Here is a 17,122-nt window from a genome sequence, read left to right as displayed (position 1 = left end):
TCTAAGCCAATCGCGAGGACCACAAAGGCGGAGTCCGTGCCATTGCTGACAGCAGCTAATTCTTTCAATAAAAAACTCGGCACCCAACGGCAAGAATCTTCATAGCGAACGTCGAACCAGCTAGCCCTAGCGTGGCCGCAGTGGTGGCAACGGCTGCCAGCGGATCTGCGTGCGAGAGTGCCGGTTCGAGGTGGCGAAGTAATCAAAACGGCAGCGGTGGTGCCTTTGGTTATTGCCGTTTCGGACCTGCGGTCACGGCAAAACGTCCGGAAAATCGGACGGCGAAGAGTTCTTGCGTCCGAAATTTCACACGTTCTGATACGTTGACTCTATGGGGTACGTGGCGGTGCCGCGAAGCCGTCCAAATTATCGAGAATCTGGAAAGTCGGTCGTTGACTGCACACTGGCAACTCCTCCAGCCGACGACAGGGCGTCAAAGGCGATTCATTACGATTCCTGTCTGTTGCTCGAGCCGGCATTACCGCGACTTTCGACCCTTTCAATAAAATTGCCGCTAATTTTCCCTGATAGAGGCCCAAATTCCCTGAGTTTTCCCTGACTTTTTCCAGACTACTCAAAATCCCTGAGAATTCCCGGTTTTCCCGGTTTTCCCGGTTGGTAGACACCCTGGGTTTAATTTCAACTGTGTTCAGATATCATGACGTATGTGCTCATGTGAGAGTAAGACATTGCGAGCTTTTGACACTCGATACGGCTCACTTTGCCGTCCTCTATGCAGCCCTCACAATGAGTAGCAGCATACAAGGCGACTGATTGAGCCAGAGCAGCTGTCAAAACGTTGCAATGTCCTGCTTCCATGTGACCACATACTGTGTCGTGGCATCACAACACAGCGTCCTCCAGGAAAGCTAAACCCAAACTGGCTGCAGAAAAGGCATCACAATTATACCTCGATATAGCAAACTCGGCAAAATCAGCAATCTGCTTAGTTATATTGAAATTCAACATTTTACGCAAATAAGTAGTCACTGAGATTTTTCTTACACAAAAAAAAGCAAATCTGAATGAGAAAAGAAAATGTATTTCGTTGAAATTGAGAGCCGGTGCCCAAAGGTACGGTCTTGTGCTGTGTCGAAGGTATCGTAACATCGGTGGTATGAAGTGAAGCCAGCTGCGCTTTCGCGTCCGCTCCACCCGCATGGCTGATAGCATCACCCACAGTAAACAAATGCTTCGTTTGCCTCTCGCTTCTACACGTCTCCGAAACTTGATATTACACAACCTACAGTACTAAATGTACCCTGCGTGGTTGGTTAGTGGCTTTGGTGTTGTGCTGCTAAGCACAAGGTCGCGAGATCAAATCCCTGCTGCGGCTGCATTTCAATGGGGGCAAAATGCGACAACACCTGTGTGCTTAGATTTAGGTGCATGTTAAAGAACCCCAGGTGGTCAAAATTAATCTAGAGTCCACCACTGCGGCATGCCTCATAACCAGATCGTGGTTTGCACACGTAAAACCCCATAAATTAACAGTACTAAATGCGCTGGAAGACAGCGCACATGATGTAACACCATTACAGCATGGCCAGTTTTTGCACATGCGGCAGATTACCTCTCAAACCGGGCGTGTGGGCTTCATATGTGCACAGTCGCACTGACAGTCATGCACAGCCATAGCTGCGCTAGAAAAGGAGACTTGCACCAACCTGCCCCCCCCCTCGCGTGCTCGTTCCCCTCCCCTTTCCCCTTGCTCGTGCAGGAAGACTGCACTCATCAAGCCACCATCCTCCTTGGCTCACCCTTGCAAGCCTTCACTTGCACCCAAAGCATACAGCGCGTGAGGTGCAATAGGGTCTTATTGCACTTGGACTTCATATGGAACATGATGCTGCTCTGCTTCGGAGCTTAATCTTGGTAGCGTGTGCAACTTGAGAGGTGCGTTCGCAAGCAGCGGCTTGTAATTCAACAATTTGACTGTCTCTGTCTATGTAAGTTTCCAATTATTGTCTGGGTAATTCTTTGCGGCGGCAGTGAAATTTCGTACAAGTTATAAAAAGTTAAATAATTCACTATGTTGAGAATTTCGTTATGTCAAGATTTAACTGTTTAGCTAAAAGTAGACTCTGAGGCCTCTCACAATATTTTCTAGAGCTTAAATCAAGTAATAGATGATTCGCAAATCAAATTATTGGAGTATTCGCACACCCCCAATAAAGGTAAAGATTGGGACTCAATATTACTTAGCTAATTCGTGGTAAATGACATGTGGTCTTGAACGGGGCTCACGCCACAAAACGCAAAATAAGGAGTGAAATTGTCAATTTCATAACATGAAGGTTCATTATATCTAGATTTAACTATGTGAAACAGTGATCATATTTCTCTAAGTGCTTCTTGACACTAAAACACTGAACTGCTTTTCTGGTACACTTCATTCCACTGTGTCTTGTTCTTACCAAGTGAAACAATGACGAGGGTACAGCCCATTTTCCAAGTGAAACAATGATGAGGATACAGCCCATTTTGAACAGTATTTCAAATGTATTTGTTTAGTCTAAATTTACAGTTATCTACCATATTGCCTGCGTACACTAATCCTTTATTAACAAACTGGCTTTAGTCACACTACAGAACTATCATGTCTGCATGCCCAAATGCAAGTAACAAGCGCGACAGACAGAACTTCAATCTCATAAATGCTCACCGCCCCGTGAGAATTCCTTCTTGAGGTTTTCTCGACTCTCCTTTTCAACATCATCCTCTCCATCAGTGGAATGGGTGTCCAAAAACTCATTTGCACAGCTGAAATAAAGTACGGGGGAGGGGGGGACGAGAAGAAATCTGTTTGTTTTTTTCTCACTGTAATGTTTTTCACGTACAAAAAGACACTGTGAGAGTAGACAAGAGTTTCGGTTTCACGAAGTGATAACTCCATATCACTTACAGTAACTGTTTTCTTGGTTTCTTTCGTGGGGAAGCCTCCACTGTAGAATTTTGAAGAGCAGGCAGGACTGAGACATTACCATTTGCTGGAAAAATGCAAGCATAATGTTACTTACGGGCCTACAATTAAAATATCAAAAGATGCTGTTAACTAGGAAGCTGTGTGCAAAGTGGTCGCCCAAAACAGCAACAGTGGGACCATGCACAAGTGCTTGACAACAACGAAAATTATGATAGCCTTTTTAAACTCTTGCATGGAGCTGCTGATGCTTCAGAATATCTACCAAAAGAAAATCTAAGTAATTGCGCAGGCCCAAAAAACTGATTTCAGGGAAAGTAATTTTATTGCATTGTAAAATGTAACTGCATGAAAGCTTATTAACATAATTTTGGTTGGTTCATTCTTCTTTGGTTGGCTCAATAGTTTCTTCTCAGAATTTTGTGCTACTATAATTCATGTTCTGATATACACCTGATGTACCTCACGTCAACAGGAATTGCAATCCAATTCAATGTCAAGTGAACTGCTAGTTAGAAAACACGACACAGTAGGCAACAGAATCACACTGTAGAATGAATGCAATACTCACGAGGTGTTTCGCATGCGTCTAGAGGCTCTTGCTTGATGTTGACTATAGGCAAGGACGACGACTTGGAGGCCTCTGGTAAAAGTGGGTCACTTGCGGTGCTACTGCTATTGCTGCTTTCCTGCTGAATGTCACTGCACAAAGAACACATTTTCAAGAGAAAATAATGGGCCTTTAGCAGTTGAAACAACACTAGAAAAATAAAGAACATCAGCAATGATGTGCTGAAGATTTCTACACAGACAGGTCAACTACAAGTTAAAGGCCAACTGCAACGAAATTCTGGACTGCGTAAAAAGTCTAGTTTGAGATACTATAGATACAGAGGAGCCTCTGTGCAAAATTTGCCATCTGAAATACGAGCAGAAGCGTCATAAAAAGCTAGCAAAAATAGTCGTCTTTAATAATGAAGCTGAAAAAATGTAGGCTCCCCTGTAATCGAGAGTAGATGTAAGCATGAAATGGCTACAGGCAAAGCAGACTGGTTGGAGATGATACTAGCCACAATCTTAAAATGGGTGTAGTGCATGTTCACAACTGCACACCCTACCACATCACACCATACTGTGCACTGGTCCATATGGACGCAATAGTTTTCTGTCAAAGACAGAACCTCATTGCAAGTATCGTCTCTGTAGAACGACATTTTGCGGTGCGCTGGACGCTGCCGGCATGGCCGCAGCAGAGCTGATGGACTGCTGGCGTTGAAAAGATCCCAGGCGACTCTGTCTCAGCGCCAAAAGATGACAATCAAGTGTATAGTGCCCTGTATCTGCCTGTTGAACCTCGTTATTGGAAATGACAAATAAAACTCCAGCGTGCTAGAAGTTACAGCTTTAGTGATATTGTAAACAAACATTTGGAGGAATTCGGAAGCAATATTTTAGTAGCTTGTTTGGGAAATAACTAGTGTCCAAACTAGCCTTGATTAGCTGCCCGGATTATCGCAGTTTGTTCTCGCCACTTGCCTGGATGTTCTCGTTTTAATGCCCGAATAACAGCTATGGCTTTTAGCTCAAGGTCACTTGAAGGTTGCCGACAACGGGAGCTAAAAGCATTTCATGCTTAACAAATAAAAGAATGCCATTTCGCCGGAAGTGACACATGACCTAACAAGCAACTCCTGGGCATGACCTCCGAGACTGCAAAGGTGCGCACATGCAATCTCTGAGGCCACATAGCGTAGTGTAAATATTGTGGCCGTCGCAAGGTGCCGCAACAAGCCGTCTCGCCGTTGAGATGCTTGGACTACGACGTGCCCTGATTGATCTCAGTGATTCATCCGGCATGTTGACGTGAGGATGCCTGCAGCAGGCTGAAACATCTCAGACGCGGCATGCTGGGACTTGCGTCATCGCGACACCACCAGGGTGCAGGCATAGTCTGCTCAGGTGCAGTTCAAAAGCTGCTTAAAAAAAAAAAAGAAGGAACTACAATTACCAGCTTTGCGGCTTTGCCAAGATTGGTTCAGTGGTATACGTATTTACCCAATTCTAACGTGCCCCCAAACATAATGCATACCCGATTTTCGCAGGCATAAGCAAGAAAATAAAAGTGCACTATATGTAATGTGCTGCTCATTCAGAAGCACTCCTGCTCCTGTTTGCCCATTTGAACGCAGCTACTCTTGAGAGAGCACTTTGGGGACACTTGTGAGTACCCCTGTTCACCCAACAGAATGCACCATTTTCGTGAGACTCTGCATAGGACTTGTCGAAGTATACATATCCGACAGTGTTCCGGGCACTGTGCACAGATAGTGAGCTTGGCACGGCGCCAGAAACGCCGGTGGCCAATTACGCCAATGCATCTGGTGCCGACTCGCACGAAATCTGTGTCGTTCTTCTCAATCTACTTTATCTAAGGCTGGCCTTCCAGAATTTGAACTTGGCAAAACGCAGTGCATGTGCTCAAAATGGTGGGATACTAAATACATGTCACTGAATGGGTCTAGCACACACTGTCCGCTTATTTCCTGGCAACTGCTCGCTGACTTATCTACAAATTATTGCTTTGTTTATGCGTGCCACTACACAGAGCACATGCTGGGACGATCTATTTCAAGGATACTCTAGCTTTTGCAAGATTTCGTGTGACTAGTGCTGGGTGAGGCATCTATGAGTGACAGCCTTCTTAAGGGAAGAAGTCGGTCTTAAAGCCTTTCTTTAAAGTTTTTTTTACCAAATTTAATAAAACTGAACAATACTGTTCAGCTTTTCATGCTTATTAGCAGTATGCAATCATTTGTATAATATGACAATAGTCCCAAAGTTAATTAAAAATAAATTGCTATTGTTCCCAGGAACAATGGAGCAAAGACTATTCGCCAAAATATTGCTTTAGGCACATAGCTCGATACTAGGAAGCATAAGGTCCACAATGGCAGGAACACTTTTGCAGTATAACAAGTATTAACAACTAAACAGCAATTCAATGTGTTGTGTAAGAATGTAGCAATCGTAATGCTTTATTGTACAGTCAAGAAAAATCATTTAGAACCAGAATTTGAAAATCTGCTCCTACCCTTGTGTGCATTACGCATTTCCCTACATGCAGTAATAAGTTTCAATTCTAGTTGCCCTGATGGCTGAGATGTCACTCCTGAAAGAATGCACGAAGCCCAAAATTTGTGTTTTGTGAAAATGCAATAAAAAGGAACAATACACATTTCTAAGTGAATACTAGAACAAAAAATACTGAAATATTTACATTGCTAGACAGTTAGGAGGAAGGAGGAGGGAAAGGAAGGAAGGAAAGGTAGGGAGGTCAATCAGACGCTAGACAGTAGCCATCAGTTACGTGATTGATCTGCCTACAGCTGCCCAAATACCATTTTAAAAAATATTTTTTTAGGAATTTTTTTGCCTCCAAGACGTTAACATGGTGCCAAGCATGCCATCGTAGCACAGCACCAGTAACGCTGTCGCCTGTAGATGCTAATGCGTTTGGCACTACTTAGGCAAAATCTTGTAAATGTGAAAGTATCCCCAGAAGTGACTGTCCAAGAATACTGCCCCGTACTGTCACCAGCATTTCATTCAGCAGAATGGAGAGGAAGCATCAGTGTTCCTACATTTTTGCAGCATTTCACATAACATGCTTTGCAAAACGAACTACAGTTGATCCCGGATATATCCAACATGAAGGGGATCATGAAATAGTTCGATAAATCGATAATTCAAAATATAATATATGCATGTCAAAAGCTTCTCTAACAACTCCACACATATCAAGGGAGTTTCCCACTGTCGTGACTAACGGGAACTTACCGATCTGTGCCTCCAAGGCGCGTAAAAAAAACAAAAACAGCACGATGACCAGAGCCCTTTATTTCGGAAGAAAAAAACCTGTGACCTTTGCTTGCTTTTTCTTCTGCACCATCAAGTTCATTAAGCTGTCCTCAAGCTTGTTGACAGTGTCCAAATGAGAAAGGACAGCTCCTTCCATTGTGCCACAACAGCGGCGAATGACGCTGAAAGCTGATGCAAGTTCAGCTACAGTGCATGGTGGCTGGTCCTCTTCGTCGGAACCTTCGCCGCTGCTCCAGTCTGCGTCCTCGTTACCCATGATGTCAGCCACAATCTCCGCATCAGTGCGATCCGCTACAGCTTGCACGCCATCGTCAGCACTGACGAAATCGCGTGCTGTAACGCCGTCTAGGCTGTCATGAGCATTGGGCCATCAACAGGTATGTTCTTGGCACGTGTCTCCAAAAACCAGGCATACAATGCCTTCTCAACTTTGTCAAAGGTTGAGACGCGCACACGACACGTTCCAGGGCGACTGGACTGCACTGCCTTCAGCTTAACATCGGCTTTGTTCTTGAGGATTGCACTCAGGGTGTTGCGAGAAATTCGGAACACCACGGTGACCGGCGACTTTTTCTCGCCAGCCCCCATCGTCGAATGATGTCCGCCTTTGTTGAAAAATCCAAATCCTTGAGTTTTTTTGCGGCCATGGCTCCAGAACACGTGCCAAAAGCGGAAAGAAAAACGCACTGCACCACACGAGTCTCAAGCCTTCACGTTGGCCCCGTGAATAAAAGGAACAATGCGCATCGAAAGACGCACTTCTCCGCGTCTCCGCACTACCACAAGCTCAAGCTGCACTGACCTCGTTCGTCTCGCTGCACCAGCAGTGTCAGCCAACCAAAACACAGAAAACGGGCATCTGCGGTCAGCGTGGTTTCGCCCTCCTGCTTCCCTTTCACAACCAATCGCTCTCCAAGTGCTCCTCTTCACGTGCCTTTTACCCACACGCACCTTTTTCAGAGTGCAGGGCGGCGCGCGCGAGATCGCGGGAACACTGCGAGAGCTTCATGAGGAGAAGCGCACTTGCGAGGGTGGAATTCGATGGGAGAAGCGCACTTGCAGGGGTGGGGTATGGTGGGAGAAGTGCACTTACCGGGGCGGAGCTCAGCATGGAGTTCGATACATTGATATGCCGGTGCACGGGAGTTCTATATACGCGAACAATAGCGCTATACTTTTGCATAGGATTCCCAAGGGGATTTTTCAACTGTTCGATATAGGCAATAATTTGATATATCCGAGTTCGATATATCCAGGATAGGCTGTATAAGGTGATCCTAGGAGCATACCTTGCAGGTTTCGGTGAAGAGGTAGTTGAAAGTGATGCAGGTGCTTCAGAACGAGGACTGGCTGGTTCCGATCCAGGAAGCGATGCCATAAGGTTTTTCTTTACACTCAGGTGGGCACTAAAGGAAGAACAAAAATAAAAATAAGATATGAGAACAGTGAACAGCCAAAACAATGAAGGATGGTTTACAACAAAATTCCACTCCTCAGGCAGTGGTGCCCATTTTATAGGGGTGTGTGAATATTAAATTTTCCATTTTGAAGCGAATTCGAATAACGAAAACCATGTTCAAATCAAACCAAGTATTTTTCTATTGTTTTTCAGACATAAATAGTATAGGTATTGCAAAATAGCAATTTTTCCCCAACCAGAAGTTAAAACACACACACACACACATGCACGCACACACGCACAGCAAATACCGAGCAGGAAAATTATGCTTTGTGGTCAACAAAATTCTTTAGTACAACGCTTTTTCTTGACAGTATCACAACTGCAGTTATTTAATGTTGTCATTAAGGAAGGACAGCTGCCCGACATGTTCAGGGAGCACCAACATCCTCCTGCATGTTACAATTCTTCCAGACACCGAAATGTGCTGTTCACTGGACACAATAGTGTTTGTTATCAGCAGGTACTTCTTCGAAAGCCAAGCCAACAGTGGGCAACATGCTTACACCACTCACGTGGATCTTCTTTTTGGCCCAAAACTTCATGCACATATATCTCAACCTGTGCTTGTGGCAGTGAAAATTGCTACCACAAGCAAGTGAAAATTGCTGCTGGTTGGTGAGCTTATCAAAGTCTCGACAGCGATGATATGAAAGGAGCCTCTTCAGAAGCTTTCATTTTTGAGGAAATATCTGGGTTCTTTGGTGTTGAAGTTTTCCTTGCTAAAGCCAGGTTTTTGATCCAGTTTGCCATTGCATCCTGGTGGTACTCAACTACTGTAGAACGAGGGTCTAAAAACGTGGCCGAGCTTGCTACTTGGTCAAATTTGTAGTTTCGAAACCATGTTTTCAAGCATTTGGCCAGATCAGTAGTAGACACAGGCGTTACCACATGGTAGCTGGTGTTGGCCAGATGCATGAAGAGGCAGCAAGTTGGCAGCAAGTGTGGGTGCTTGAGCTGATGGTTTCGGGTAGCCATAAGCACCAGCACAGGCCTTGTGACAGTGCTCCCTTCTTACTTTTGATATGCTTCACTGCCCAGCTACTACGCTTCACCGCAATACAATCTGTATTCTTCGCCGCATAACACGGTGTACTGCAGCGAAGCTGACTTAAAAACCCGACAACAGCAATTTTTTTAGGTTTGAATATGTCGAATAGTAATCGAATCAAATACTAACTGGTTTGAATCTTCGCACACTTCTACTGTATTATTTGTACAGAGTGTACTTATTATTGCACATTACAGTCCAGTCTTTAAAAGAAGTTCCAATAGGTATTCAAAACAACATAATGTATAATTCACTTCCTGGGGAAAAAGTGGTCAGTGAGAAGAATTAGGTAGTCATATAATGGTAAAGCATTATTGCCGAGGTCTTTGTGTCAAAACTGAGTTACAAAAAATCTTGAGAAACTAATTTGGTTCTCCAGTGAATTGTACTGTACAGATAAAATAAATTAACCCCACATGAACTCTTTCACTGTGGGTTCCCACGAAAGCCTACCACAAGTTTTCATAGATATGCTTGAAGACACTGCTACTAGCCAAAACATGCTGTGGGATATATTACAGACATTGTGATAACTTTTCTCACTATGCAGCTTTGGTTGAGGATAGCAGTAGTGTGTTGACACTAAACCATTAGAAATTCTGCTGTTCTCACTATTATGAAGCTGCCCCAAGTCAGACGCCAGGTGAGCAGCAAGAAAGGAAGGCTTACCTTTCAAATGTCCGTTTCCTCAAAATGCTAGGACGGGGCGAAGTGTTGTGGTTCGGTGGTGTTGAGCTGTGTGTAGGTGACAGCAGATTTGACGGTGTCACACAGCTGTAGGCCTGCGCAGGTGCCGAAGAGGGCTGAGAAGTGACCACACCATCGCTTCCCGAGTTACTATGCGCAGTCAAACCTGCACACAAACGACAACATAGAAACAGTCAGTGTTCAGTGTTCAGCTTTCAGGTAAGCAGATGTCCCTAGTGTGTTCCCATCCTATTTAGGCGAACAGGACCTGCCTCGTGAAACCGGAAACTAAGCTTCTTGTAGCACCTTAGTTCCTTTTCCACCACACAGCTCCCTGTTCTGTTCCACTGCAGTTGTTCCAACATACACAATGCCACAACCACTAAGCCTGTACAGTAGGTCATTAATGTTTGCTATTGCTATTAGAAATTGAGATCTGGAGAGCTTTCTAATGTGGCTGTGCAACTGCATCTAGGATGACGATGAGGATTACAGTCAAACCTCGTTATAATGAAGCTGCGTATGACACAAAAACAGCTTCACTATACCCAATATTCGTTATATACAACTGCAATGGCGGTGAGACCATATTTTTTTTTCATTTACTTCGTTATATCCGACAATTCATCGCAGTATCCATGTTTGTTATATCGAGGTTTGACTATATTCCCTAGTCGACGCATACTGCACAAGTGTACATACCTGTGGACGTGAATCCCGTTGGCTGCGCGTGCAGAGCACCATGGGAAACTAGTTGCTGCTGATGTTGCTGCTGGTGTTGGTGCTGATGTTGCTGCTGTTGTCGGCTGCTCAATGAGTCCACTGCTACCATGAGTGGTGCGCGTACTGTCGTGGCCCCCAAGGGACCGGAGCCCATTGCTGAGCCCAGTGGTGAGGCTACGCCCAAAGTAGCTGCTGCTCCCAACGGCTGTTGTGTGCTACCCAGCGGAGGAGGAGCAGCAACAGCAGAAGGCGTTGCCTGACCAGTCCCAAGAGGCACTGCACTGACAACTTGACCCGCTGCTGCACCTATTGCACAACAAGACAGTGGGATGGACATTCAGGCATTGGTAAAATTTTGAAACAATATTTGTCAGCTCACATGGATGTCACACAGATGCCATCAGATGTCCAAGCACTGTCCCGCTTCAAGTACACTCGAACTTCGTTATAACAACATGGATATAACGAAGTAAATGCAATTCTCCTTGAAAGCAGCATAGAGGTTCGTGTATTGAAAACTTAATTTTAATGGAGTAAAATTGTTCTCTCAGTGGATATAACAAACTAGATTCCTTTCTGAGTCCAAAAGTACTGACTGCTGCACACCGAGCATATCACTTTCTGTCAGGTTCCGCCCTCGTTTGGCGCGGCAGTTCAAAATTCCCGTGTCGAGTGCACCATCGAGCAACAATGGTATTTCTCACAGCTCCATGTAGCTGCTTGCAAGGTGGCTGTACACAAGCAGCACTTCTCTTTTATTTTATCGCACCTCTCTCTTGCTGCGGCATGTAGCTGGCAAAACTAAGCTCACTCTCCGAGATTGCAATCTCGAAGGCCTTGCCTAACTGCACTGTGCCACATATAGATGGTGATGCATGCCTACAGCGTGCTAAAAACTAGTGCCTCCACTTCTCTCTCCCACTGCGGCGTGTCATGCTGGCTAATGGAGCTAGGCGTGACCCCCCGAGATTGCGTGGAACCGATATGAGCCAGCCAAGCCAAGCCAAGCCATGCGCTCACACAGCAGAGCCATGGAGCCACGAGAGGACGACGGATCAGATAGTTTCACTTTTACGGGCCAAATGCGCCTGCATATACAGCAGACAGTGTTTGTGGCGCCGTGCTAAGCTCTGGTAGCCACGTACTTCGACAGGTTCATGAAATCTCAAGAAAGTGAAACTATCTCCGAAAGTTGTGGTGGTTGCCCAAGAATACCACCCTAGCTGCACAGTCGGTGCACCATGTAGTGTGCCATGTGCTGCTCGAACATGACGAACTTTGTTTGCATTGCAGTGTGCTAGCTGTTCCCTTCAACCGCGTCGCTTTTTCGCGAGTTTCACTACAATATGAGTAGCCAAGTGGAAAGCGGAAGTGAAACACCATCACATTGGAACAGAAAGAGGCTATTGTGTAAGGTGCTAAAAAGTTGCATGTTGCACACGCCGGAGAGTCTTTTGCTGTTCTTTTACACACAATACATCGCACAGTACATCGGTGTACTTCTGCATGGTATATTCAAGGGGATATTACAATCGTTCGATATAGACAATACTTCGATATCCGAGTTTGATATATCCAGGATCGACTGTATAATCATCATCAATATAAGCGTGTACCAGACTGAGCACAGCACTAAATGCACTTGCACACAAAAGCCAGAATCTCTTACCCATCGTAGGCACCACAGCTGATGCCAAGGAGTTGGCACCCAAAGGGCTGGCAGCCCCAAGGGGAGATGGCGAGCCTAGGGTCGTGGCAACTCCGAGAGCCGGAGATGCACCTAGCGACAAGGCACCTATGTGTGCTGCCGTCGGCTGCTGCTGCGGCTGCGACAGCTGAACCTGCTGTTGTTGCTGCTGCTGCTGTTGCTGCTGCTGCAGGGGCTGCGGCGGATGCACCACAGTAGTTGCTGATGAAGTCATGGTGCTTCCACTCACGAGGTGCGGCCCTGTACAAGTATCCAGATGAAAGGTTTAAGGAAAGACCAGAAAACAGCGTGCAGATTTTTTTTTCATGCATGCTGTCATATGAATCAGAGGGATGCAGGACAATCCTAGGCTAAAAAAACTGGGTGAGTTGGAATGTGTGTGATATAACAGAGCAGAAAAGAAGGAACACAAATGCTGTCTCTCAAGACGCATGGATGCAATTGTAAGTCAGTCCCCTTTATCTAACAAAGAATAAGTGCTCGTATCTGTATCATCCTTATTAACTACACATTTGGGTCTATGTACATGCTTTTTCAAATGGTTTTGATTGTTTCAGCATACTGTGCTTTGTATATATTTGTTCATGTGCTTTCATTAAACCTTCAGTTGAAAGACAGAACTCGTGTTACCTCTTACTTTCTCATCCATATCCATTCTTTTCACTGCCATATCATGAATGTGAGAAGGGTGTCACCCCTGCATCGCAGCCTCCCCTCTAATTACAGGGTAAGATGGACACCCTCTTTCGACAGTTGGTAGAAAAATGCACCAACCATTTTCCAATGAAACATTTAACATACTCACCAGGATACTGCACCCGAGAACATATAACTTGATAAAATAAGAAACAGCAAACTGAATGTGGTAGTTGATGACTGACTGAGGGTGCTCAACAATGCTGCGAAGCAACACCGAGGCCATGAGAGATGCCGTAGTGGAAGGCTCTGAGTTGATTTCAGTTGTGTGGAGTTCTCTAATGCAGATGCAAAACTCAAGACACAAGCATTTTTTTTTTCCATTCTACACAAATTAGAATGCAGCTGCAATGTCAGGGAATCAAACCCACAACCTCTAACTCAGCAGTAGAATGCCACAGCCACCGAGCCATCTGATGGGTATAATTTCCATGTCCTCTAATGCGAGCATGAAAACTAGAAAATCGCAAGAACACAGGAAGGGAGCACTGATTGACAGAGGCTGCGAGAATGACCATAACTGGCAACCAAGGAGCGACTCAAGGCGACCAATGTTCACATTGGCAAGTGCAACCTTTCAGTCGCCACACCTTCACACAGAACACCTTCAACCAGGGCTCACGATTGATGCCATTCACAAGTGCTAATGCTACCATCGCCTTGTAAAATAAGCGTCAGCGTATACATATGTCCTGCTCCTGCACCGCCAACTGGTTCAGTAGGTTTGCGATCACAGTCACACAACTGAAAAATCTAGCAACTGACCCAAAGCATTCACTTTTCGAACAAAATAACCATTTGCAACTGGTAACTACACACCTAACTTGGCCGTGTGATCTCTGCAAGTCACCAATGTGAATCAAACATACCGATGAGGTTCTATTGCCCTAAGTTACACAGTGGAACCTCCGTTGATACTTTACTCACTGTTGCATTTTTCCAGCTACAACGTTGGGCTTTTACAATGCCGATCTCAATCGCCCTGACTCCCATGAATCACGTTTCCATTTGATATGTCGCCCATTCTATAATCTTCCCGCATCTTACATTGCGTTTGAATGTAGCGGACCCATAAATATAGTGGTGCAGAGGGTCATTTGCTCTTGCATGTTGTAACAAGCAACTGGTAAGTTGCAAAAAGCGATTGGCACTTAGCAACAAGAGACCGTAACGTTGAAACAAGCGAGTGAAGTGTGCAATACGAGATTGAGGTTGCACAAGTCAGGCACTGCACAACAATCGAGAGAAAATGTCCACAATGAAGTTGGCCAAGCACCTGAAAAAGTGTGCATCGGAACTTAAAACCTACCAGGAACCATGCACAATGGTCAAAATCCGCCAAGCGCAGGGCTGCATTTATTTTGTGGCTTGCAAGGGTCTTATATGCGTTGCATAACTGCTGGTTCTGTTTAGTCAGCTTTGCCACAATAGACGTTATGCAGTGAAGCATATCAAGGAAAGCGGCCACTGCCACGGCACGCCCAGGGCATCTCTGGTGGCAGTACGAGTGTCATGACGTCTAATAATTGTGCTGGCAGCCACTCAGAGCTGTTTCTGAAGTTTCTATGGCGATTTGTGGCCTTCCTCAATATTATGTTTTCCCGGCTGTTACTTCTTTTTTCCACAGTCCTTTGAAACATGTATCAATACGGTTCTACTATAGCATATTTGGGCAATCATTTTTGAGTGCTGTAGAGCTTTCCGAAACGCTAGCGCACATTTGGGTGGTCGAAATCAGGCGCTCCAAGTATATTAGGTTGGTAAATTTGGATCATGCTCTCACTTAGAGGCAGGAGCACACGTGAGATCTGGAAAAGACTGCTCATAATATACAACTGTCTACCGGCGGCAGCAGCAGTGGCAAGTCATCGCACCTGTGCCCCATCAAGTTTACATTGTGCGTTGTAATGATGGTGGCAGCACTTTGCAGACGGCGCCTCTGTGACCGGTTCCGATTTTATCTGCTTTACCTGTTTTATCTGCGCAGGATTTATCCTCCGCCTCACAGAAAGCTCAGCACTGAAGATGCCGTGGCTCTCCGACTTATTCAGACCAACACATTTCCAAACCTACACAGATACAGTAAAATGTTCCCACATACATATCGCGGCATCTGCCCCTGGTGCGGCGACACACGCCCTACACTCTTTCACATCTCGTGGGGGTGCTGGGGCAAAACTCAACACTTAAAGACGCTTAGCACATCATTTGAACGGTGGGAGGTAGGACATCATTTGAGCGGTGGGACCGGCGATACCATGGCAGGACAAGAAGTTCTCGTCCAGCAAGTACGTCGAGCAGCCATGGCCAGTGGAGTCCTGGAATGAGGACACCACCTACTCGACCTCAAGAGCAACCACCTCGATGGTTCGAATAAATGTTTTTTCTCTCTCTCTCTTATCTACTTTAAAAGTTTATGTGCATTCAGCTGGTATGGTGTCCTTCCCACTCGAATTGAGATCGGCTTTAGATCTGTCAGCTCGAACTCCGAGAATGGAATCAGCCACCCGAATATGCTGTATTTAAGAATATGTTTATTCTGACAAGAATGTAGACCGCCAGAGTCTGCATCAATGGGGCCAATAAATGCACAATACAGCAGAACCTCGTCAATACAATCTCGTTTCGTGCAATTTCCCAGCGCCAACATTCGTGATCGAGACCACAAAATATGACCCAATCCAGTTACGGTTATTTTACATCGGTTAATACGTTCCGGGGAAACACAAGCTTTCGGCACCAACATTCAGTACAACGCCAAACTGTAATCTTATATGTTTCCCGGCCACTAGAACCTGTGTAAACATGCAAAGGCGAGAGTCGCGCACAATCGAGAGCAGCAAGAACACACCACAGCAGCTTCCCCAAAGTACTCACCCGCCCGGGTCTCACAAAAATGTCGCATGCACTCAGTTTCCTTTTCCGGCACTCCTCACGAGACATCACACATTGCATTCATCACAGCTATCGTTGTCAACACTGCAGCGACAAGCATCTTAATCTTAATTTATCTAGCTGTTTGACAGTGCATGGGGCATAGTGCTATTGCAAACATATGCACACTCGCAATAAATGATGACCCAATAAGTGATGACCCAAATGGAACGCCGTTCCCTGCTACAGGTGGCGCAAAGTGAACGTCATGTGTCACTCTGGTGGCCTTGCATGCCGGCAGTGCCCACCAGCTTGATTTTGTTTCGGTTTCGTGTGAATGTCTTAAAGCCTTACACGATAGTTGTAAAACAACAAAGTGCACCTCGGGCCACTATGGCCCCACGGGTCGGCACATGTTGGCCTCAACGTCAGAACTTCAAGATAAAATGGCCCGCCCAAAGGAACTGTTGACCCAGGCCACTCTAGGAGTGCAAACGTAAGCTTGCCAAAGCCGCAGAAACGACAACGTGCATGTCAGGTCGCTCAGTCCCCACCAGGTCGGCACACATCAGTGTCTCACGCTGCAACGCTTTGATTATGTAGATGTCAACTACAGATGAGTCCGCCAAACCTTTTAATGACTTCAAATCGCATTTTTTCTGGATTAGCACGTGTTTCCTCATGTTTGAATGAAAGAGGTTCTACTGTATATGTCTCTTCGCGCTGCTGTACACACTTTTTGGCTTAGTCCTCTTTAGTGACGGATGCTTTTTAACATGTCCACAGGCTCTTAGACACCAAAATATGGTAGAACCCCGTTGACATGTTAGGGAAAAAAAAAATGTGAAAAGAAATGTGCTAGCTAAGAAAGCGTAAGATCTGAAGAAACTGAAAAATTTGGCAGACTCAACTGTCTGACATCTAGGTAATGTGAAGCATTGTGCGAATTATTGTGCACGAGACACGAGACACTGACATACATCAAGCAGGTGGGGCTTCAGCAGCCCAAACACGTTTTGTTGTTTTCCTAATGTGCAGTGCTTAAAGGTCAAATGCAACAAAATTTCACTTGGGCTAAATTGACTATAAGTGCCTAGGGTATACTCTCAAAGTAATCTTGGC

At 45.4% G+C, this 17,122-nt stretch overlaps 1 protein-coding gene across 5 annotated transcripts in view; it reads right to left on the bottom strand.

Annotated features, from left to right (window-relative positions):
* Sap130 (Sin3A-associated protein 130) overlaps positions 1-17,122 on the bottom strand; it is a 111,685-nt gene that overhangs the window by 23,661 nt on the left and 70,902 nt on the right. For all 5 annotated transcript variants that reach the window (XM_055076693.2, XM_050188281.3, XM_050188283.3 and 2 more), the window contains 7 exons: positions 12,392-12,670; positions 10,702-11,028; positions 9,982-10,165; positions 8,092-8,208; positions 3,495-3,625; positions 2,906-2,990; positions 2,666-2,763 (listed from right to left, as the gene is read on the bottom strand). In XM_055076693.2, the coding sequence (XP_054932668.1) occupies positions 2,666-2,763; positions 2,906-2,990; positions 3,495-3,625; positions 8,092-8,208; positions 9,982-10,165; positions 10,702-11,028; positions 12,392-12,670 (1,221 nt within the window). The remainder of the gene's footprint in view (positions 1-2,665; positions 2,764-2,905; positions 2,991-3,494; positions 3,626-8,091; positions 8,209-9,981; positions 10,166-10,701; positions 11,029-12,391; positions 12,671-17,122) is intronic.

This window comes from Dermacentor andersoni, chromosome 2 (assembly GCF_023375885.2).
Source record: "Dermacentor andersoni chromosome 2, qqDerAnde1_hic_scaffold, whole genome shotgun sequence".
Classification (NCBI taxonomy): Eukaryota; Metazoa; Arthropoda; class Arachnida; order Ixodida; family Ixodidae; genus Dermacentor; species Dermacentor andersoni.
The sequence above is the reverse complement of the archived record's forward strand: the minus strand, read 5'-3'. Positions and strand labels throughout refer to the sequence as shown.